This window comes from Pipra filicauda, unplaced genomic scaffold (assembly GCF_003945595.2).
Source record: "Pipra filicauda isolate LSUMZ 115617 unplaced genomic scaffold, ASM394559v2 scaffold512_size417520_pilon, whole genome shotgun sequence".
Classification (NCBI taxonomy): domain Eukaryota; kingdom Metazoa; phylum Chordata; class Aves; order Passeriformes; family Pipridae; genus Pipra; species Pipra filicauda.
Window position 1 is genome coordinate 381,048 of NW_024104657.1, and position 23,833 is coordinate 404,880.

The window sequence follows — 23,833 nt, forward strand, 5'->3', positions numbered from 1 at the left end:
TTTTGTCTTTTTTTTTTTTTTTGCCTTTTGAACAGGAAACAGCTCATTCTTTTTTTTTTTTTATATATACACGGACGAGTCCTGGTTATATCGGCAGCGAGAGCGGAAGCAAACGGGATTGGGGGGGTGGGCAGGAATTTGGGAATTCTGAGGGAATCCAGGACAGGATTTGCCTTTGGAGGAAACAAAATTAAAAAAACCAACCCCCTCCCTCCCCCCCAAAAAAACGAAACCAAAAGAAACCAAAAAGAAGCGTTTTCACAAGCGGAAAAATCTACCCCTAAAGCTGGAAAAAAAGCGGGAAAAATCCTCAATTCGGAGCTGGGGGGGGGGGGGGGGAATAAAAAATGGGAATTCTCTGGGATATCACAGCCCTGGGGGCGGGGTGGGGCAAGCCAAAAATAATAATAATTAGAATAATAATAATAATAAAAATAGGGAGGAACCTGTGCTGGGAAATCGGGGAGGGGGAAGGGATGGATCCAATCCCCCCTTGGGATTTTGGGAATGGGGTTGGGGGGAATTTTGAGGGGAGGGGTGTGTGGCCTGGGGTCACTTTTGGCGGAGAGGGAATTGCCTGGGATCCCAGGAAGGGGGGGGGGGGGTCAGTTTGTGATTGGGGTGGGGTCAATTTGGGGAAGGAAGGTGGGGCATTGTCATCAACCCCCCCAGGAAGGGGTTTGGGTCAGTTTTGGGGTGTGGGAGGATCATTTGGGGGGGAGGATCATTTGGGGGGAGGAGGGAAAGGATCATTTTTGGGGGGGGGAACTGCCTGCAGCCCCCGGGGCTGAGACCCCCCAGGGAGGGGTGACAGGGGTGTCCCCCCCCCGAATTTCACTTTATAGCACCATGAATTCGGCACCTCAAACCCCCCCGGGCCCCCCCCGGGCCCCCCATTATTGCACTTGGTTTTCTCTTTTTTCCGGGTTTTGTCTCTTTTTTTCTGGGTTAACCCCGCCCATTTTGACAGGTTTTGAATCAATTTTATCACTTAAAACTCAGCCCTGTCGGGGACACCCGGGGACGGGGTCAGTGGCACTTGGGGGGGGGCAGAGGGGGGTCCCCATGGTGTGTGGGGGGAAATAACTCCCCCAAAGCAAAATAAACCCCTAAAATAACCCAAAACTTCAGGTTTTAGCCCCCAAAAAAACATTTGTCAAAGTGCTCCTGGGGTGAGAAAAGGGGATTTTTGGAGGGGAAAGGGGAAAAGGGGATTTTGGGGTAAGAAAAGGGGATTTTGGAGGGAAAAAGGGAATTTCGGGGGGGAAGGAAGGGGGGTTTTGGGAGTGGAAAGGGGGTGGAGGCAGCTGAAAAAGGTCAAACCAACAAAAGCACCCCCAAAATTATAAATTTGACATAAAACCCCGCTAAATTAAAAAAAAATAATTAAAATTGTAAAACCCCCACTGTTCTTTTGCCTCTTTTTGGGAGGGGTCTGACACCCCCCCTCGCAGTAAGTGCTCTTTGAATTTTGGGGGGGGTAGAGAGGGGTCACCCCCAGTGCAGGGGTGGGGTGGGGTCCCCCCATGTTTAGGGAGTGGGTGGGGGGGGTCCCCTCTCTCTAAATTAGGGGTGGGATCCCCCCTCCCCCAACTCAGGGGTTGCTTGGGGGTCCCCCCAATTGCTTTAGAGGGTGGGTGGGGGTCTCTCCCCTGCCCCCATTTCAGGGGGGCAGAGTTTGGGAATTGCACGAGAGAGTTGGGAATGTTGAGGAAAGGGTCAAAAATTCAGGGAAAAAATGGGAATTCCTTAAAAATCTCATTGAACCTTAAAAAACTGGGAAGAAAAGTGTTGGGAATGGGGGGGGAGGGTGAGGAGGAAGAGGAGGAAAAGAGGAGGAAGAAGAGGAGGAAGGTGAGGGGGAGGAAGCTGAGGAGGAGGGTGAAGAAGGTGAGGAGGAGGATGAAGAAGGTGAGGGGGAGGATGAGGAAATCGGGGATGAGGAGGATGAAGAAGGTGGGAAAGGGCCCGTGAAGGTTTAAGTGCAAATCGAGCGTTTTCTCACGGCTCATTCCTTGGTTTGGGGTGTCCCTGACACCTCCTGGGGACACCAGAGACCCCCCAGTGCCACCCCCAGGGGACACCAGTGACACAGGGGACCCCAGAGACCCTGGTGCCATTCAGGGACCCCCCCAGGTGACACAGGGGATGCTGGTGTCACCTGTCACCATTCCCAGGGGACACAGGTGACATGGGCAAGTGGCTCCAGGACATGCAGGGATTGGGATGGGATTGGAGATGGGATTGGGGACAGAGGGACTCACCAGGCCTGAGGCCACCCAGCTTGGCTTCACCACCTGCCCCAGAGGGTGACAGAGACAGGGACACCACGGGGTGGCACCTCAAGGGGTCCCTTTGTGTCACAGGGAGGGAACCCCGGGGGTGGGTCCAGCTCCGTCCGTTGGTCCCAGGGACGTCCAGGGACACCCAGCAGGCTCCGGATGAGGGAGCCCCAGGGTTGGGATGGGATCCAAAGGGTCGGGATGGGATCCATGGGGTTGGGATCGGCGTCTCCTGGATCCTTCTGGAGCCCAGGGGGTTGGGACACACCGGGATTGGAGCCGAGGGGGTTTGTGATCCCTGGGATCGGAGCCGAGGGGTCGGGATCAGCATCTCCTGGATCCTTCTGCGGAGCCAACAGGGTTGTGGTGCCCTGGGATGGGATCTGAGGGGTCGGGATCAGCGTCTCCTGGATCCTTCTGCAGAGCCCAGGGGGTTTGTGATCCCTGGGATGGGATCCAAGGGGTCAGGATTGGCGTCTCCTGGATCCTGCAGAGCCAAGGGGGTTGTAACACCCCGGGATTGGATCCAAAGGGGTCGGGATCGGCGTCTCGTGGATCCTTCTGCGGAGCCTTGGGGGTTAGGACACCCCGGGGTCAGAGTTGAGGGGGTCTGGGACCCTTGGGATGGGAGCCAAAGGAATTTATGGCTCCCAGGGTTGGAGCCAAGGGGGATGTGACACCCCGGAATCGGAGCTGGGGGTGCTGTGACACCCTGGGATTGGAGCTGAGGGGGTTTGGGACTCCTGGGATTGGAGCCAAAGGGGGTTTGGGACCCCTGGGATTGGAGCCAAAGGGGGTTTGGGACCCCAACTCCCCCCGGAATCAGCACAGGCTGCCCTTAAATTCCCCCCCATGGGGCCTGGAATTCTGGGAAGGTGCCCTGCCAAAGTCTCTTCTGGAAAAGGAGTAAAAAAGCTTTAACCATCCAGGGAGCGAAGGAAAATGGGGGGGGGATAAGGAAAAAAGGGCAAAAAAACAATCCACAACACAAGGAAAAAGCGTCGGCAATACAAAACCAGTGGCGAGCGGCCGGAGCCGCCCCAGCCTCACGCCCAGGGAGCGATCCCTGCTGGAAAACCAAGGGAACTGGGGCTGGGAGAAGGAGCGGGCGCTGTCTGAAGTGGGGGTGGGGTCGGTTTGTCTGTCTGTCTGTTTTCCCAGGTGGGATTTTTTCCGGTTTCTCGTTGCGTTTCCCCGGAGCGGAGGCCCCAGTCCGGCCCGGTCTGGCCCAGTCCGGCCCAGTTGGCCCAGTGCAGGCACTGCAGGCGGGTGGGGGCAGCGGGCGCTATTTCTGTCCGCTGATGGCCTGGGATATGGAGCGGGGCGGGATCATATCCAGCAGGTATTCCCGCTGCCGGTCTGCCAGGCTCGACGCTTTGTGGCCGCCGATCCCGGCGTTCAGGTAGGCGATGTTCACCCCTGCGGGACATGGACCCTCGGCACCCCGGAGCCGGAGCGTGCCAAAACCCACCCCCTCTCCTTGGGATCGGGGGCAGGAGCAAGGTGGGAATTCCCAAAGCTGGCTCGGCAATCCAAGGGGCACAGCAGGGCCTGTCTGATCCCATCCTGCTCAGCCCATCCCATCCCATCCCATCCTGCTCAGCCCATCCTGCTCATCCCCTTCCATCGTGCCATCCCATCCCATCCCATCCCACTCATCCCATCCCATCCCATCCCACCCCTGTCCCTAGGAGGGTCCGTACCTGGCATCCCGAGGAGTCCCCCGGCCACGGAGAGCTGCGGGGCCTGGGCGAAGTTGGAGAGCATGGAGCGGGCGGAGGTGGGAATTCCGCGCTGGAGGCTGCTCTGGGGCTGCGGGGCCTGGGGGGACAGGACACGGACATGGATACACTGGGGGGCTCCCGGACCACCCGGAATGGGGGAGTGGGACAGTGGGGCACCCCCATCATCCCAGCCTGTCCCCTCCCAATGATGCCATGCCATGCCATCCCATCCCACCCCATCCCGTGCCCTCCCCTCTCCCCATCCCCTCTTGCTCATCCCACCCCCCATTCCCATGCCGTTCCCACCTGCCGGAGCGTGTGGTGCCGCAGGATCCCGTCCTGTTTCCCAACGCTGGGAACGGCAGGAGCGGCCGTGGGGGACAGGGCCGCCTGCTGCTGGAGCCGCTGCTCGATCTCCTGTGCCAGGGAATGCCCAGCCCGTCACATTCCCACCCGGAATGGGACCCTGCCCCTTTCCAAGACACCTCCCGCACCCAGCACCTGGATTCCATCTCAGATTGAGTTTTATCCCATTTATGCCAGATGGATTATTATTAATGCAGCAGATTCCCCATCCGAAAACAAGCCAGCAAGTGGGTAAGAGGCTTCCCAAGGGAAAACTGGAAAGGGATAGGATGGGGCTAGCAAGATGGGATGGGATGAGCAGGATGGGATGGGCAAGTGGTTTGGGATGGGATGGGCGCTTTGGAATGGGCTGGGCCGGGTGTGTCAGCGCTCCCACCGCAGACCCCTGTTTTCCCCCAGCTCCGGCGCATCCTGGGCCTGACCTGCTCCTGCTGCAGGGCCTTGACGAAGGCGTTCTTGAGGCGGTTCGTGTGCTCGGCCTTCAGGGCCTTCTTCTGGTTGGACGTCTGGCACTGCTCGCACAGGATGCGCCCGCCCTTCTCCTGCTTCCAGTGCGGCGTGAAATCCGTGCGGCACTGCCCACACACGAAGGGCTCCACACGCAGGGACACCGGGCAGCTCTTCCCTGGAATGGCACAGGGATCATGGGATACTGGGATAACCCCCTGCCTGCACACGAAGGGCTCCACGTGCAGGGACACCGGGCAGCTCTTCCCTGGAATGGCACAGGGATCATGGGATACCGGGATAACCCCCTGCCCACACACCAACGGCTCTACACAGAGCCTGGTATCATACACATGATTTGGCCTGAAATCCCACAAGTTTTGCCTGAAATCCTCCAAATCAATCCCAGAATCCTGAAATTTCGCACTGAAACCCCAGACTCTGCCCTGACCCCCCCCAAACCCTTCCCAAATTCCCTGTTTTCCCAGGAATTCCCTGGGAACACCCACCTTAGCTGTTACCACCTCCTCCAGCCCCACCGGGCAAAGTAGTCAGAGCAACAGGAGAGCCCCCAGGAAACCCCCAAATCCGGGCTAAAAACCCCCGATTTCACCCCGCACCACCCTAGACTCCCACTTTTTTTGGGAAAATCCGGCGGGAACACACACCCTGGCTGTCGATGACGCTCTGCACCACCTCCTCCAGCCCCACCATGTAGATGAACTCGGAGTTGGCGGCGCTGGGCAGGAAGTGCAGCAGCGGCGCCGGCGGCTTGGGCGGCGGGATCTCCAGGAGTGTCTTTTCCAGCTGCTTCCGGAGTGCGAGCTTGGCGGCCGCCTGGGAATTGGCGGCGTCGGACAGAGCGCTGGGGCTCGGCAGCGGCGACGACACGCGGGCCACGGAGCCCGATGGGAGGTGGGATGCGAGGTTCATGTAGATGGCAGAGGACGAGGAGCGCTGGCACGGCACCGACGAGCCGGACTGCTGCAGGGACAGGGAGAACAGTGGGATCAGCGGGGAGAACAGCGGGATAACGGGGCTGGACCGCTGCGGAGACAGCAGTCCAACCACTCCAAACCATCTCAAGCCATCCCAAACCATCCCAACCCAATCCAACCCTCTCCAAACCATCCCAACCCACGCCAACTCATCCCAGCCCAGCTCCTGCCGGTGCCCATCCCACGCACCGGCTGGTAGTTGATAGTGGGGGTCATGCTGGGGGTGTTGCTCCGCACCAGGCCGGGTTTCTGTGGCAGCCGCTGCCCCTGGAGCTGCGCTGGGTTGGGGGCGATGACGCGCTGGGACATCAACATGTGGGGCAGCGCCGAGCTGGCGGCCGAGCGGATCACCGAGTGCCCCTGGGAGATCAGGGAGAGAGCCACAGGTCACTGGGGATCACTGGGAATCACTGGGAATCATGGGACACACCCACAGGGATGGTGGGTCCAACTCTTGTATCGACACGAGTCAACCCAACGATTCCACTGCGCTCAGTAAAATAAATAAAATAAGGGATTTGAGGCAAACCTGGAGCTTTAATTCTCTCATCCAGGGGATTCCCACTTATCCATAATTCCTAAGATTCAAAATCCTTCTCTTTTTCCAAAATTATCCTTGATTTTAAATAACTGAGGCCATTTTGGAGGGAGGTGGACACAGGACAACCCCAACAATCCAGTTGGGTAAACACTCCTTGGAGTTGGTGAAATAAATAAAATAGGATAAAAATAAAGGATTTGAGGCAAACCTGGAGCTTTAATTCTGTGATCCAGGGAATTTCCGCTTACCCCAGAATCCCAGTTAACTCCTAATGCTTAAAATCCTTCACTTTTCCCTCAAATTTGCCTTCATTTTAAATGATTGTGGCCCTTCTGGAGGGAGAACGGCTTGAGCCAACAATTTTCCATGGAGAGGCTGGAATTGCTCTGGAGTCAAGGAAAGGGGCAGGAATATGTGGAGAAACCACTTTCCAGAGCCAGGTGGCTTAGTGGGAAGAGACGGACACAGGACAATCCCAACAATCCTGTTGTCCAAATGCTCCTTGGACTCCCTAAACTCAGCAAACTAAATAACACAAAAATAAGGCTAGAATGTGAATCCTTTGGGAAAAGCAGGAAGGCTACAGGCAGAGGCAATGTCCTCACCCCATCCCAATAGGGACACAGGATATCTAAGGAATCATGGAATATCAAGCTGGATCCACAAGGATCGTGGGGTCTAATTCCCGCCCAGCACAACCCCAAACCCCAACTCCTGGCATTGGGAAATGCCAGAACTCCTCTGCCTCCTGGAGAAGGGATCTCAGCTGGGTGTGCATCCAGCAGAGCGGGTGTTTTCCAGGGAAAAGGGGGAACGCTCACCTGCAGTGTCCGTAAGTTCTGTGGCTCCACACCCTGGGCTCCGGGCCGGGCTGGGATCTTGGACAGGCCCTGCTGCCCCACGTGGGCCGGCGACGGCTGCACGATGGAGGCGGCGTTCTGGACAACAGGGGTCTGGATCGGGAATGGGGGGGAGAGCCGGGATCAGCCCCCGGAGAGACGGAATTCCACGAGTTGTGATGCTGAGCACCACAGGTTTGTGTTCCCAGCTGTGCCAGGGCCACGGATTTGGGGGATTTCCCACGGGATGTGCCACGCGTGGTCCTTCCTGTTATCCCTCCCATCCCAAGCCTCACCTTTTGGACCACGTTCTCCTTCTGGAGTTGGCTCTGTCGCAGCTTCTTCAGGAGCACCAGTCGGGCCTCCTCCAGCCGTAGCTCATCCCGGAGCTGCTTGATCAGCTGCTGCCGCTCCTCCAGGCTCTTCCCCTGGAAAAACCAGGAACACCGGGAAAACGTGAGGGAAAGACCAGAAGGAAGCTCAACCTGAGCGGGAATTTGGATCATTTGGGTGGATTTGGGAGCAGGAAGTGGGTGGTTGTGCCGGGAAGTTGCTGGGAGGGCCCAAAGCCACCGGAATTCCGGGCTCCCTCACCTTGAACATCTCCAGGTTGGCGGCCTTGAGCCGCTCCTCCATGCGGGAGCTGGAGCGGGGGCTGGAGGCCTCGTTGTCCGACAGCACGATGATGTCTGGGGATGGCGTCAGGCGGCCCCGCTCCGGGTCACTGCAGGAACACACCGGGATGAGCCAGGAAAGCAGGAATCCCGCACCGGGACCACCCCTCAATCCAACACGGATCCCAGCTGGAACACGGCCCCGCCCCCCCAGGGAGTCCAATCCCTCCAAACCACCCCGGCAGGGGAGAGGGGGAAGCTCCAGGTGGGCAAATCCCACCTGGGAATTGGGAATAATGCAGATTCTAATCCAGACTCTGGGATGTTCCAGCCTGGAATGGCTCATCCTCACCACGGTGTAGGGGAGAAGGGGACAAGCCCTCCCGGTAATGCCATCATTCCAAACCTATCCCAGCCCAAATCTATCGGAAAAGCACAGTCCCTAAAGGAAAACCCGAGTAAATATCCAATGGATCTGTGAGGGAATCAGAAAACAAAAGGAACAGCTGGGAAAAGAAAGACTGAACTAAAAGCCAGTGTTGGGATCCAGGGATTATCCCCGGGAAGGAGATGCAGATTTCATGTCTTCGTGCTGGAGAGCCTTGGAAAACTGTGGAATAATCCAGTGTGGAGCCATGGAAGCAGCCGGGATTGTCGTGCCCCAGCTCCCTGGAAGGTCCTTGGAGTGAGGAGATCATGGAATACCACATCCCAAACTCTCAGCTCCAAACACCCAGGAGGAAACATGGAGCCTGATCCCAGATTTAGCTGCTCTGAAGATGCTCAGAGGGGGAGCTGTCTTTGTCTCCCAAACATTCCAGTTGTTTCTGTGGATATTCCAAAGCACTGGAGCTGCCCCTTCTCCAGCAGAGAAGGTCCAGAGCATCCCATGGAGATGGATCCAGTAGGAGCTCATCCAAGCAATCCAAGTTGCGTCCCAGGAGTTTCAAACCAGAGGGATCCAGCAGCGGATCCTGGTCCAGGATTTTCCCCACAGCTGGCAGGGATGATTTTGCAGGAGCAACTGGATAAATCCAGGCTGGATTATTTACATTCCATTGAGGGAGTAACACAAAGCCAAAGTCCAAATCCAACAGGAAAATCCACAAGGAATCACCGGATTTCCTTTGTCCAGGAAAGAGCAGAATTCCAAGGGAACCACTGGAACAGGAGCTACAGCGAGGGAGGTGGGAAGATGTGGAGCACGTTTCCAGGGAAAATCCAGGGAAATGAGACACCCCCCATGAAACTTCACAATGATTTCCAAACTTAAGAGTGGGATATTCCCACCTCCTTCCAGGGCTGACCCCTGATCCAAGTGTCTGGTGCTGGTGCCCAACTGGATTCCTTTCATCTCGCACAACATCCATGGAATTCCAGGGACGCAGTCCATGGACTCCGCACTCGGAGCAGGGACACCTTCCATAGCCCAGGCTGCTCCAAGTCCTGTCCAACCTGGCCTTGGACACTTCCAGGGATGAAGAACCCACAAATCCCCTGGATAACCTGTGCCACCCCCTACACAAGAAAGAATTCCCAATTCCCACATTCCCAACTGCTTCCTGACATCCCACTTAACCAAACTGTCCACATGAATCCATTGCCTCTTATCCCACCATTCCCACGTCCCTCTCCAGCTCTTGGAGCCCCTTTATCCACTGGAATCGGATCTACCAGACCCCCCAAATCCCATTTAATCTCTGACCAGGCTTCTTCCACCTCTCTCATCCCAGCATCCCCGCACCGACCTCCTCCTGGCTGCTCCCATCCCGGCATTCCCACTCCCATCCCAGCATTCCCACACCCACCTCCTCCTGGCGCTCATGTCCACGGGCTCGTCGTTGATGTTCTCCTTGCCGGGCCGGGCCGAGCCCCTCCCGTCCCCGTGGGGCCTCAGGCTCCCGTTGAGCTTCTCCTCATAGCCCTTGATCCCATCGGGCTTTCCTGGGAGCTCGTGGGGCACCTCCAGCCCTGCCAGGTCCTTCCTCTTGAGCAGGGCGAGCATCTTGAGCCGCTCCATGGCCTCGTGGCCCTCCATCTTCAGCCGCTTGGCCAGGACATCCTCGCGCTCCTCCGGCCCCGTCTCCAGGCCCCGCTTGAGCAGGTTCAGCCGCAGCGCGTCCTCCGTCATCCGCTCCATCCTGGACATGGACACAGTACCGTCAGCCGGGAGCAGAGTGGGATGGGGAATGGCACAAGGACACGGGCAGGGACAGGGAATGGGACAGGGACATGGACAAAGACACGTTAGGGACCAAGACAGGGACACAGGCAGGGAAAAGGGACAGGAGAGAGACAGGGACATGGTCAGGGATGGGGGAAAGAGGAGGGACAGGGACACCGGCAGTGTCCTGGATGTGGTAGATCCCAGTGAACCCCCCCAGGGTCCACTCTGAGCCCAACTCCAGCCTTGGAGAGCTCTGACTTCCTCGGAGAGCTCCGGCCTCCTCACGGAGCTCCAATCTCCTCACGGAGCTCCAACCCCACGGAGCTCCAATCTCCTCACGGAGCTCCAACCTCATGGAGCTCCAACCTCCTCACGGAGCTCCAACCCCACGGAGCTCCAACCTCCTCAGGAGCTCCAACCTCCTCAGGGAGCTCCAATCTCACAGAACTCTGACCTCTTTATGGAGCTCAAATCTCCTCAGGGAGCACCAAACTCCCCATGGAGCTCCAACTTCCTCATGGAGCTCAAATCTCCTCATGGAGCTTCAACCTCCCTGGGACCTCTCAATGCCAGACAAGTCAGGAAGGATCCTGGAAGGATCCTGAAGGGCAGGAGCTCCCCAGATCCCAGAGAACGGCGGTACAATTCCTTCCTCAGGATTCAAACCCCATAGATGCAACTTGGCAAGGAAGGGGAGCCGGAATGAATCCCATGGAAGCCTCTGGATTCAGGAAATCCCCCACCACGAGGTTTTCCAGGAGGATGGAGGTGCAAGCAGGTCCATCCCATCCACCTACCTCTCTGTGTTCCCACTCCGGCTCCAGGTGCAGGAATGCCCTGTGGAAAACAGGCAGGAGCCACGGAGCCCATCCCAACCCCAGAGCCAATTCCAGCCCCATCCCAACCCCGGAGCTCATCCCAACCCCATCCCAGCCCCGGAGCCCATCCCAGCCCAATCCCACTCCCAGGCTGATAAGGAACCAGCCGGGTGAGGCCTTTCCCTGCGGAGCAGAGCCAGGGACTGAGACAAACACCTAGGGAATGGGTGGGAATTCCACATGGTTGGTTCGGGAACGCTGGGAGCTTCACTGGCTCCGCAGGGAATGTGAAGTGTCCATGTCCTGAGCAGCTGGATCTCGGCCCCCGGAGCTGCTCCACACCCACCTTGGGTCATTCCCAGGATAAACCTTCCCCGAGCCAAAGCTCTGCTAGGAAAAGGCCCTGGCTCAGGTGTAAATCCCTGGAATGACACAGGGCTGGGACACAGGTTCAGCTTCCAGAGGCACAGAGACACCTCGCTCTTGGAACACGGGGGTGGGAAAACCAATGGAAATCCCAAATCCCGAGTAAAAGCCGGAAGGAGCCTCCAGGAGAACACCTGGGGCTCTTCCCACCTGCCCATCCCGGCTCCCGCACGTCTCCTGCTCCCAAATTTAGCCCGGCAGGTCCGAACAGGCCTCGGAGCCGCCCCTGCCTCTGTCCCACAGGAATGACCCCAGGGGGAAGCGGGAGCTGGGATGGCCCAGACAGCCGGGAGCGCCCGGAGCCGCGCCCGGCGCTGAGGCTGCTCCGCTGGGAACGCGCCAGCATCCCGGAGCTCGGCTGGGAACGTGCTCTCGAGAGTCACGGAGGAGCAGGAGGAGTCAGGAGAGGTTCGAAAGGGCCTCATGGGAACGGCATCCCACGGGATTCCTGCTGGGAATAACATAGGGAGCTCCCCACAGACACCTGAGCACGGCCAGGACCCAGCAGGGAGATCCAGAAGTGGATCCTAGGATGGATCCAGGATCGGATCCAAGTGGAGATCCCAGAGTGGATCCCAGAGTGGAGATTAAGGAATGGATCCAGAAGGGGATCCCAGAGTGGATCTAGGAATGGATCCAGGAGTGGATCGAGCTGGGGATCCCAGAGTGGATCCAGGAGTGGAGAACAAGGAATGGATCCAGAAGCGGATCCCAGTGTGGATCCAGGAGCAGATCCCAGAGTGGATCCAGGAGTGGATCTCCAGCCCCAGCAGGGAGATGTAGAAGCAGATCCAACCTCCCGGCCATCTTCCCCATGGATGGAGGGATCCTGCTGCCTCCTCTTCCTGCGGGAATTCCAGAGTTCCCCCGGTCCCACCACAAATGGGGGCTCCAGTGCCAGGGAGGTGCCACATCCCCAGCATTCCCAAATCCCTGAGCATTCCCGCATCCCCCAGCATTCCTGAGCATCCCCATGTTCCCCAATATCCCAGAATTCAGCATTCCCACATCCCCCTGCACTCCTGAGGATCCCACAGCCCCCAGCATTCCCAAATCCCTGAGCATCCCCACATTCCTGAGGATCCCCATGCTGCCTAGCATTCCCACATCCCTCTCCAGCATCCCAGTATCCTAGTGACATTCTAGCTTTGGAAAGTTACAGAAACACCATTTCGGGATGCAGAGGGAAATACTGGGAACAAAACCCTGGGAACAAGCCCCAGGGATCCCGGGAGCACTGAAATCCCTGAGCCAGAGGGAAGAGGGGGAAGGCCGGAGCAGCCCATGGATGCAGCTCCCACTCACAGGGATATAAAGTGAGGGCTCCAAGGATTCCCAAGGCCCTTCCCTCCGGTTTTCCAAACAAATCCAAGGTGCTGTTACCAGGAACGGGGCCCGCCGGTGTTTAATCCGCTCCAGAGGTTTTCCAGGCTCGGCCAGATCCAATAAAAAGTCAATGACGCTTTGGATTCCAGATCAAACGAGGCGCCTCGGCTGGAGGGGGCAGGGGAGGATCCACCAGGAATTTCCAGTGGGAAAGCCACAGGAGAGCCCTTAATTCCATCCAATACTCGGCAGCGAGGAGCAGGAGTTATTCCAATCCCAGGGATCCAGCGGCTCTGGAGCCAGGACAGTGGGAAGTTCAGGCCCCACTCCGGTCCCGGCACATCCCAAACCGGCTCATCCGGCCCCGCTGCCTCCGGCCCTGCTCCCAGGAATCAGCACATCCCAGGGAACAGGAGCTGCCTCTCCCTCCACTCCACTTTAAACAACCATCATCCCTGAAACGGAATTCCCAAATGGTGGCAAAACCCAGGGAAAACAGGAGCCAAATCCATGGGGCGCCTCCAACTGGGATTGTCCCAGGAACACTGTCCTGGAAACAGGATCCTGGGGCCGGAGTAGAGCCGAGATTCCAGAGGCTGCCAGGGTGGGATGAGCAGCGAGGGCTGACCTTGGAATGCTTTCCAGGAATCCCAGTCTGCCGGACAACGTCGTCCCAGTGGTAATTCCCAGTTTTCCGGGGGATCGTGGCTCCTGCTCCACGCACTCCCTGACGCATTCCATTGGCTCCGGGCGCTTCTCCCGCCTGGCAGGACAGGTTTGGCATTCCCAGACAAACAAAGCAGCTCCCCGTTTTCCATGGATATTAGATCCGGCTCCCACAGGGAAAACATCCAACCAAAAAAATGCCAATGGGAGGATTGGAAAGGCCGGGACGAGTTGGGCCAAAACCAGGGATATTCCAGTGGAAAAGGGAGAATATCCAGGGAGAGATGCGACCAGGATGGAGAATATCCTGGGGTTTATCCAATGGGATCCAGAACCGAAAGTTGGCAGTACCAGGAGTTAATTCCAGATGGAGTTTTTCCAGGGAAGCCCCACAAGGCTCCAGTCCCTTCCCGGAGGCTTTTCCATTGAGTCAATCTCCACGTTGGTCTTCCAGCCCCTATTCCTGGCCTCGGACCCTCCGGAGTCAATGGAGGGGGTGTAATCCCTGATCCACCCCTGGGATGATCCCTGACCCACCAGGAATGATCCCTGATCCACCTAGGATGACCCCTGATCCACCACGAGGGATCCATGCGGTCCCAGTGACTCCAGGTCTCCCTGTTTTCCTGACTCTGCTCCAGCAGCACTGGGAATTCCAGCAGCCCTGGAAGAGCCAAGGTGGATCCCAAGATCCTGCTCCAAGGGAGCAAGAGTGGGAAATCACAAATAAACCAGCCCAGAATTCCAGTATTCCCAGGAAGAGACACCTGCAGCAGCTTCCAGGAGCATCCCGAGCCCTTGGATATTCCCTTGGAACGGAAATTCCTGCTCTTCCCAAGCACAGGGATCCTCACTGCCCAACAACATTCCAGCTCCTTCTCCTGGATCTCTGATCCAGCACGAGGAAGAAGGGACACTGGGAGGGTGGAGCATTGGGAATTCAGCTCCAAGGATTCCTTCCTGAGCACCAGGAACACCATCCCGGCACATCCTGGGAGTCTCTCATTCACCACCCAAGTCCTGGTCCCTGCTCCTGCCCGGAATTCTCAGTGGGAATAAGCCCAGGAGGCAACATAGATATACCCTCCAATTCCCAACTATTTGGGGCTGGAATTCCCGAATCAATCCCAGGAGAGACCTGGCAGGTCAGGAATCAACATCCAAATCCAACATTCCATGTTATCCGGGATGTTGGGTGGGACCTGATGCCCCCCTGGCACATCCAGGCTGGATCCAAGAGGTTGAATCATCACCCCAGTCCCTCCAAATCCAGGGATTTGGATCCAGGAGTTGCTCAATGGCCCCATTCGGATGTTAAAAAATCCTGATATTTATGGGATAGAAAGCCATTTAAAGCCCCATTTTCCCAGTATCAGGGATGGGATCCAACTCATCCAACTCCCCTGGGCACATTCCTGCTGCCCCAAAACCCCCCAAATCCCACAGAAAACTGCTCTGATCCCGTGGGAAATCCGCGGAGTTGGCTCCTCATCCGGAGCCGTCCGGCTGGAATGCAGAGCCCGGAGCTGCCTGGGAGCTGCTCCCGATTCCATGCGGGATCGGCACATCCCGGCACCGGGAAGCGCGTTCCGACACGGAGTACAAAATGGCTGATTCCCAGGGCGAGCATTCCCAAGGAACGGCAGGAAAAGGATAACAACCTAAAAAGGTAATTAGGATTTAACGGCTCCGCGGCCGGAGTCAGATCCGCAGGAATCCAACGGGAAGGGAAGGGAAGGGAGGAAAACTCCAGGACGGAAAGAAAACTGCTCTGGATCCCACAGCTCCAGGTGGGGTCCAGAAACCTGGAGAAACACCTGGCTCCGGCTCTGGGCAGGAATTCTGAGGCAGGTGAGGGAGTCTGAGGGCGGATCCCAGAGGTTCTTCTCCAGGAGCTCCAGGATTTAAAGCGACACAAACAAAGGGAAAATCCCTGAAAAGCCCTTAGAAACGGCCTCGGAGTGGGATGGAGCCATCCTGGGATCCGGGGGGAGCAGCTGCTCCCAGTCCTGCAGATGCATGAGGGGAAGAGAATGAGGGAATAAGGGAAAGGATTTGGGAAGATGCATGGAAGGCTGACCGGGAGGTGGCAGAACAGGAATTCCTCTGGAGCAAATGGCTCCAGGGGCTCTGCTCTTCCCATTCCTGGATCCCAATGGGGGGAACACCTGTCCCTGCTCCGACACTCTGGGCCCAGACCTCGGATCTCCCACATCCTGGATCTCCATAGCCTGGATTTCCGACTCCCGATATCCCAGGCCCTGGATCCCCTGGATTCCAGATCTCCCAGATCCTGGATTTTCCACCCCTCAGATTCCAAGACACCAGAACTCCCAGATCCTGGATTTTCCAGACCCTGGAACTCCCAGATCCTGGATTTTCCACCCTTCAGATTCCAAGATGCCAGAATTCCCAGATCCTGGATCTCCCAGATCCTGGATGCCTTGGATCCCTCAGATTCCAGATACCACTGCTGGCCCAGTCCCTGGATTCTGCAGCTCCAGGTCAAGTCCAAACCTAATGATGGGAAGCAGGAAAAGTGGGAAAGGAGGAAAATCCTCCCTTCCCAAAAAGTGCTTCTTTCCCTCTTCCCTCCCAAATTTGGGGTTTTTACCCAACTCCATTTATTGGGAGCAGGGAATCCTGGCTCCATGTCTGGTTCCAGAGGCCTCACCCCTCACCCCATCCCGGCAGTTTTGGGATGTGGGAATTCCAAAAGCCCTCATATGGGGGGGGAAGACCTAAAAACTCTAAAAACCAGCTAAAAATTCCTGGGAATTGGCCAAATTTTGGGGGTAAAAAAACCAGAAAATGCTCCAGGAGAATAAAAAGTGATGGAAAACGATGGGAATGGCGGGGGGGGAGGGGAGGGAGCGCCCGGCTCTGGCCCCTGGGCCCCCTCCCCATCCGGGATGACGCAAACTTCCCAGGCTTCCTTATATAACCCTTCCCGATTTCCTCGACTGCGGAGCCGCCTTTGTGCAGCCGCTCCGGATCCGACCTCGGAGTCATTGACCCCCCCCATCCCATCCATGATCCCAATAATGGGACACCGACCCGCCAGAAAACCCATCCCAAGCATCCTCATTCCCTGTCTTTTCACCCATTCCTGCAGTCAGGGCGGGATCTGATCACTCCGGAATAGCAATGGTTGGGAGCAGGGATGAGGTGGGAAAAGGGGGGGGGGGCTGGAAGCGGGGAAAGGGAACTGCGACTCCGGCAGCAAATCCAACCTTAAAACATCCCCTTAAAACATTCCCTTAAAACATTCCCAGCCAGCAAAACCAGCGGGAAAGCCCATCCGTGAGGAGCCTTTTGTGTGTCTCCCATTCCCAACATTCCCGATAACCCCGGGATGGGCTTGGGGATACTCACAGGTCCAAGATTCCCGCTGCTGGTTCCAGTTGGCAGGAAAATTAAGGCTGGGAGTGGGGGGAGAGCAGCGGGAAGGGGCAGGAGGAGCCAGGGGTCGGGAAGGAGGGGGATCCATCCCCCTGCGGAGCGTGGCCAGAGCCGGAGCCGGAGCGGCTCCGAGCGGGCCCTTCCCTGCCAATCATGCGCCGTTGGAGATATTAAACAAAAGAAAAGGGGGATGCTGACGGACTGCTTCCCATCAGCCCTCGCGGGAAAGGGAAAAAGAGAAGGGGAAAAAAAAGGGAATAAAAAAAAAAGGAAAAAAAAATCCGATCCGGTCGGAGCCGGTTTTCGGCACCTCCGGCCGCGGAATTGGAGCCGGGTTCGGGGAGGGGGGAATTGGGGGGATATTCCCGGTTTTTGGGTGCTCTGGTTCCCCGCCCCCACCCCTGGCCCCCCGCCAAACTTTGTCTTCATTCATGGAAGCTCCTTCCCTCCCATGGAATTTTAACTCCTTCCAGCCCGAGGAGGAGCCGCCAGAGTCACCGGGAGCCACCCCCACCCCATTCCCTAAAAACCTCCTGTTCCTGAGGTTTGGGGGTGGAAGAGGAGCGGCCTCAGCAGCACCCGGGCCGGAGCAGTGAGGGCAGGGAGAGGATGGACAGGGATTCCCAGGAATGTGCCCTGGGATTGCAGGGAATGCAGGAAGGGATGAGGGTGAAGATGCCGGAGAAGAGGCTGAGGGATGTCAAGGAATGTGCCAAGGAATAAAGCGAGGGATGTGGGGGAAGATCCTGAGGGATGTCAAGGAAGAGGCCGAGGGATCCAGGTGAAAATGCTGAAGGATCCCGGCAAAGATGCCAGAGAAGATGCCCAGGAATGCAACAAAGATGCCAAGGAAGATGCCAGAACTCCAGTGGAGATGCCAAGGGATCACCAGAGAAGATGCCAGAGGAGATGCCAAGGGATGCTGAGGAAGATGCCAGATAAAAAGCCAAGGAAGGGGCCAAGGAAAATGCCAAAACCTTGGGGAAGGTGCCGAAGGATCCGGGCAAAGATGCCAGAGAAGATGCCCGGGAAAGCAGCAAAGACACCCAGGGATGGGGTGGGGAGATGCCAAAGAAGATTCCACATCCCTGGTGAAGATCCTGAGGGATGAGGGCAAAGATTCCAGAGAAGACGCTGAGGAAGATGCCAAGGAATGTGGAGGAAGATGCTGGAGAAGAGGCCAAGGGGTCCTGGCAAAGATCCCAAAACCTTGGGAACGACACCAGGGATCCCAGGAAAGATGCCAAGGGATCCCAGGGAAGATGTTGAGGGATGTGGCCAAGAACCTCTTGGTCCGGACAGATTCGGTGGGTTTGGAATCTCCCCTTCCCTCTGGCACCAGAGAGGAAAGATCCGGTGGGATTTTGGCTCTCTCAAACCTCCCACTGAGCTGCTCCAGCCCAATTCCAGAGGTGGAAACACCCAGAGATGGAGAGTCCTAGAGATGGAGAACCCGTCTTTCCAACTAAAACATGGGAGGTTTACATGGGATATTGGGAAGGAATTTCTCCCCGTGAGGGTGGGGAGGCCCTGGCGTGGATTATTCTGAGAATCCAGGGCTGCCCCATCCCTGGGAGTGCCCAAGGCCAGGTTGGACAGGGTTTGGAATGATGGGAAGTGTCAGATTCTCCCAAAATACACCAATAATCCCCTAATTCCCAACACCCTGGAACTTCCATGGCTTTATTCCACCCCTGGGCTGCAGAGAGTCCGGGAATTCTGTGGCATTTCCACTCTGCCGGAACCCCTGGTTCACCTTTCCTGGATAAAAAGGAACATTTTGGTTTCCAAAGGGGGAAAGGACCAACTGGCTTTAATTTCCATGGATTTCTCCGCTGAGGAGGGGGTGGGATGGGCCCTGGGATGATTTTTCCCAGGCTGTGTCCATGGAAAACATGGAGAGAGCGGAGAAAGGTGGGATTAAACATGGGGAGTCTGGAAGAGGATCAGGGATGAGAATCTCCCAAAACCTTCCCAAATCTCGTGGGTTTGGGGGAAGAAATGAGGAGCGTGGGGCCGAAGGGAAGGTTTGGCTTCGGGAAACTTCTCTTCCCTATGGAATGAAGGAACCATCTGCCTCCAACATCCCACTCCCAGGATTCCAGCCCCATCCACAGACCAGGAACCCACTGGTCCTCACTGGTTCCCACTCCCCACATCCATCCCATGGGAAAACACCAATGAGATCCCAGGAGGATCCTGGGAATGTCCCTCCTCCCCTTCCCTCTCCCACCTCCTCATCCTGTCCTGGCCAAATATTCCCTTAGATCCCATTCCCTGGTTTTTAGGACCATTCCAGGCTGTTTTCCCACCCTCCTCCAGCCTTTCCATCCCTGTTTTATGCCAGGAAGAGGCTTGGGAGGAGATGAAAACATTCCTGGCACACTCAGAGAGCTGATTCCTCCCATCCATCCTCATCCCATCCCGCTGCTCCGGCCCTTCCCACGGATCCTCAGGGCCAGGAGGGGGGAAGGAAGCGGGAAAACATCATTTTGTGGAATTTTGGAGGGGTTTTCCCTACGGATCCATTCCCTGGATGCTCCTGTTTCCAAGCTCAAAAGGCCTTTGAGGGAGCGCCTGCCAAGAATTCCTTTGATCTGGCTGCGATTCCCGACCCCAATCCATGATCCACAGGTGATCCCAGGCAGAAAACCCTCAGCTCCGAGGCTGATTGGCTGGACTGGCCCTGTTTTCTCCTCATTTACAGGGATTTTGGGATCTAACACACCAGGGAGGGGGTGGGAAGGGTCTCCAGAGGGTCTCTGGGCTGACCGACATTCCCGCTTTCCCAGGGAAGAGGCGGTCACTCGGAAAAGTGGGATGAGATGGTCCTGAGTGAATTTATTGGGATGAAATTTTGGGGAAGTTTTAGGACCAGGAGACCCCCAGGACCCGGCTGAGCTCATCCCCAAATCCCTTGGATGAGGCACAACCCCAAATCCAAAGGGTCCCTGGATCTCCGTCTCCCCCCAGCATGATCCCTCAGGAACAGTCTTCCTCCAAAATGGAGGATTCCTGGATCAAATTCCTGGATTTTTTGGACCTTCCTCCTCCTCATCCAATGGTGGCCGATCAGCTCCATCCCAATACTTTTCCCACCAAGTGCTTGGGAAAAGGTTTGGGAACACCGGAGGACAATCCTACAGGGAAAGGGATGGGTTTTCCCTATATTTTCCAATCCTTGGGAATCCAAAGCCAGTTGATCCCAAGGAGAAGTGGGAATGAGGCCTCTCCAACAAACCCAATGCTGGGAAGGACTCCCTGGAATGGTACAATCCCATTTTCCATGGATTATTCCAATGTCAGCTGGGATCAACCCCTCCAAAACCCATCTTTCGCCTGATCCCTTTGGAATTTGGGTGCCATTCCCACCCTCATTATCCCCATCCAGCCGCTCCCGCTTCCCATTCCAGCTGTTTCCAGCACTTCCAGGAAAAACCAGCAAGTGGTACTTGGGATTTCGGGATCCGACATCCCACTGAGGCCATTCCTTGGAAAATCAGGCCATGGGCAAATTCCCTCTAATTCCAGCCCCCAGGACTGTCATTCCAAACCCAGGGCAGAGACTCTGGATGCGGATTCCGAAGTGCCACTGGTTTGTGGGAATTCTTGCCGGGAACGAACAATAAGCCCTGGGAACGCCCCTGTTGGAGCAGCCTTGGAATTTTTCAGGTCTCCAAGATTTAACTGGAATCAGGGATCAAGGACAAGGGGAAAATGCACCAGCTTTTGAGCTGCTCAAGAAAGGCCATGGAGCCCTTGGGGAATTCTCAACTACGGTTGAGTTCCTTTCCCTCAGAATTCCCTGGTTTAGATGAAATTCCAATGGAGCATCACCCCTGGAATGGCGGCAAAGGTGGTGAGGCAGCAGGAGATTTCCTGTGGATACAGGAGCAGCAGCTCCCGAGTTAAGGGCGGGTCTGAACTGGGAGCAAACTGGGAGCAAATCGGGAGCAGCCCAAATTCCCAACCCTGCCCTCAGCCAACAACTCAACATGAACAAATCCCGGAATTTTAGGTGGATTTGGGGGAATTTTACATGGAGTTCGGGGAATTTTAGGTTGATTTGGGGAACTTCAGATGGATTCAAAGGAATTTTAGGTGGATTTGGAGGGATTTTAGGTGGAGCTTGGGGAATTTCAGTTGGATTTGGGTAGCGTCTCCTTCCTGAGGGTACACATGGGATTGGCTCGGTCCAATCCCAAAAATCCAGGATTTACACATCCATTCTCTGAGATTCCATGAGAACAAAGCCTACGTTTTTTTGGAAAACATCCCCAGGCCTGGAAAATGCACCCAAATCCAACTGCTCCCATCCCAAGGAACCGGTGTGGGATCCTCCAACATTCCATTGGGATCTTCCAACATTCCATAGGGACTCCAAAATGGGACAATCCCAGAATTCAGCCCCAAAATCCCCACTCCAACCTCATCCAGCAGAACTGGTGGATGAGGGATGGGACTCCATGGATGTACATGGAATACCCAAAACACCTGGATTTGGATCTTTGCCCGCCCAAATTCCTGGGACATGGAGCAAGAAAGGAGCCAGGAAAAGGGGGTACTGGGATCCCAGAATCCCAAAGGATCAGGAGCATGGCACTGGCACTGTCATGGATCCCTGGGGTGGATCCAAGAGACTCCAATGGCACAAGGAATGGGGGACCCACAGGGATAAGGGATCCCTATGGAGGAGAGAGATCCCTATGGATATGGGAGGGATTCGTATGGATATAGAAGATCCCTATGGATGGGGGTGTCCCTAAGGAAGGGAAAAACCCCTACGGATGGGAAGGATCCCTATGGATGGGGGGGATCCCTATGGATACACCAGGTCCATTTCTCCCCCAGGGCTCCCAGAGCACCATGGATGCCCCAAATCCCGGGATGTGCCGGCGTGTCCCAGAGCAGAGGGGGGACTCTCCCTGCAGCCCCCAAACCCTCCAGGCTCCCCCAATCCCTAAAACCCCCCACATTCCCACAAATCCAGGGCCGTCTGTGCCATCCTGGCCCAGCCCCCACCCCGGGAGCGAATCCTCCCACACTCCTGCCGGGAGGAGCTTGTTCCGGATCCCATTCCCGATCCCTGCTCCCCCTTCCTCCTCCTCCTCCTCCTCCCGACCGGCAGCGGCCAAGGAGGCTCCAGAAAATCCAAGATATCAAAAAAAACCAGATCACAACGGCCGCGGAAAAGCCGATGGATCTTCCTCCCCACTCCCACATTCCCGTCTCCTCCTCCTCCCCTTTTCCCGGCAATACCCCCCCTCCCCGCCATCACAGATCCCTTTTCCAGGCTCCAAGGGGATGGGAAAGCACCCGATTTGGGGAATCTGGGAATGGATTTTTCCCTGGGGAGGAGAAATCCGAAATACTCGTCCCTGGGGAGGAGGAATCCTATGGGATTTCCTGCTGGGAAGGGGAATTGTGCTGCCTCGCTTCCCAAATCCCGGTGGGGAGGGGGCTGTGACCCCCCCCCAAAAACCAGGAAGGGCCCCAGGGAAGGGGGTGGAATCTCCTGCTCTGTGTTATCCCGGCAATTGGAAAGTTTTCCTACCGGGTTTGAGGTGGGAAAAGGCACCGGGAAGGAGGATTTGGGGTTGGGGGCCGGGGGGCAGGAAAAGAGGGAGAAGCCCGCGGGGAGGAAATCCTGGATGGGGACCGGGAAACGCCGCGGGAGGGACCGGGAATCACGGAAGGGATCGGGAATCGCCCCCCAAAACCCTCCCGGATGGAAGGGAACAAAGGGGGGGCTCGTTCCGCGTCCTCCCCGCGCGAGGGGTCGATCCAGGGAATCCCTGGATCCAGGGATGGGGGGACACCCCCCGTTTTCCCGGGGGATCCCCGGCGCTCCCACCCGGGCCCCCAAATCCTCGGGGGCGCCCCCTCCAAATGTGAGCTCTGACCCCCCAAAATCTGAACTCTGACCCCCAAAATCTGAACTCTGACCCCCAAAATCTAAGCTCTGACCCCCAAAATCTGAGCTCTGACCCTCCAAATCCCTGAGTTTTGCCCCCCTCAATCCCTCAGCTCTGTCCCCCCAAACCCCTTGATGTGCCCCCCCAAACCTCTTGGGCTTTGTCCCCTCAAAACTCTCAGCTCTGCCCCCACTAAACCTCCCCAAAATTTTCAGGCTCTGCCCCCCAAAAATCTGAGCTCTGCCTTCCCTCCCAACCCCCCCCCCCCTTTTCTGCCCTCTCAAATCCCTCGGGCTTTGCCCCCCCTCAAAACCTCCAGAAATATCTCTGGCTCTGCTCCCCAAAATCCAATGCCACACCACCCCCCTCCCGAGTCTGAGCTTTGGTCCCCCCAGACCCCTTTATTCTGTACTCCCAAATCTGAGCCACAATCCCCCCAAAAACCTCCCCAAATCTCTCAGGCTCTGCCCCCCAAAATCCGAGCTCTGCCCCCCCCGACTTCCATTCTTCCCCTCCAAATCCCTCGGGCTTTGCCCCTCTCCCAATTTAAACTCAGTCCCCAAAACCGCCCTGTTCTGTACCCCCAAAACCTGAGCTTTGCCCCCCAAAAACCCTCCCCAAACCCCTCGGGCTTTGCCCCCCCAAAATCCGAGCTCTGCCCCCCAGAACCTCCTCAAACCCCCCACCCCTGCCACCCCCTCCTTAGCTCCCCCCCCTCAGGGGCCGCTCCCGCCCCCCCATCCCCTCACACCCCTCAGGCCTCGCCCCCCCCCGCCCAAAAGCCGGGCCCTCCCCCGCCCCCGCCGGGCCCGGCCCCGCCGCCCCCGCGGCCTCACCTGGCGCGGGTAGGTTGGCGGCGCGTTCGCGGGGTGTCCCTGCGGTTCCCGGCGCGTTCCCGGCGCGTTCCCGGCGGTTCCCGGGGGGTCCCGGGCGGTCCCGGAGCAGTCGCGGCGCCTCCGAGCGCCACCGGCACCACCACAAACAATGGCGCTGATTGGCCGCCGCCGCCGCCGCGCCTGCCCCGCCCCCCGACCCCGGCCGCGACACCCATTGGAGCGGCGTCCTGAGCGACACATCCCCATCCCAATCAAAGTACGGTGCTTCCTCTCTTAGCCCGCCTCGCACCTCGTATTGGGTAGCTCGGCGATGATTGGCGCACCGTTCCACCAATGGCAGCGCGCCATGGTTCCCCGCGGGGCGCCTTTAATGGGTGCCCGAGCCCGAACATCCGGGTACCGCGGGCGGCGCGCGCGGTGGTGGCGCGCGAATTCCCACTCCACACACACCCATTTTGGTCCCTCG

At 57.3% G+C, this 23,833-nt stretch overlaps 1 protein-coding gene across 4 annotated transcripts; it reads right to left on the bottom strand.

Annotated features, from left to right (window-relative positions):
* On the bottom strand, positions 1-23,501 carry GATAD2B (GATA zinc finger domain containing 2B). Of its 4 annotated transcripts, none has more exons than XM_027731815.2 (11): positions 23,368-23,501; positions 9,620-9,952; positions 7,792-7,921; positions 7,494-7,625; positions 7,180-7,311; positions 6,007-6,177; positions 5,488-5,803; positions 4,795-4,997; positions 4,313-4,423; positions 3,986-4,103; positions 1-3,701 (listed from the first exon to the last, which is right to left on the bottom strand). In XM_027731815.2, the coding sequence occupies exons 2-11, from the start codon at positions 9,949-9,951 to the stop codon at positions 3,568-3,570; spliced, it is 1,779 nt and encodes a 592-aa protein (XP_027587616.1). In that variant the 5' UTR covers position 9,952; positions 23,368-23,501; the 3' UTR covers positions 1-3,567. The 4 variants fall into 4 exon arrangements, with proteins under 4 accessions (XP_027587616.1, XP_027587615.1, XP_027587619.1 ...); XM_027731814.2 differs by lacking the exon at positions 23,368-23,501 and adding an exon at positions 16,590-16,967; XM_027731818.2 differs by lacking the exon at positions 23,368-23,501 and adding an exon at positions 12,528-12,610.
* Between the last annotated feature and the right edge of the window lie 332 nt (positions 23,502-23,833).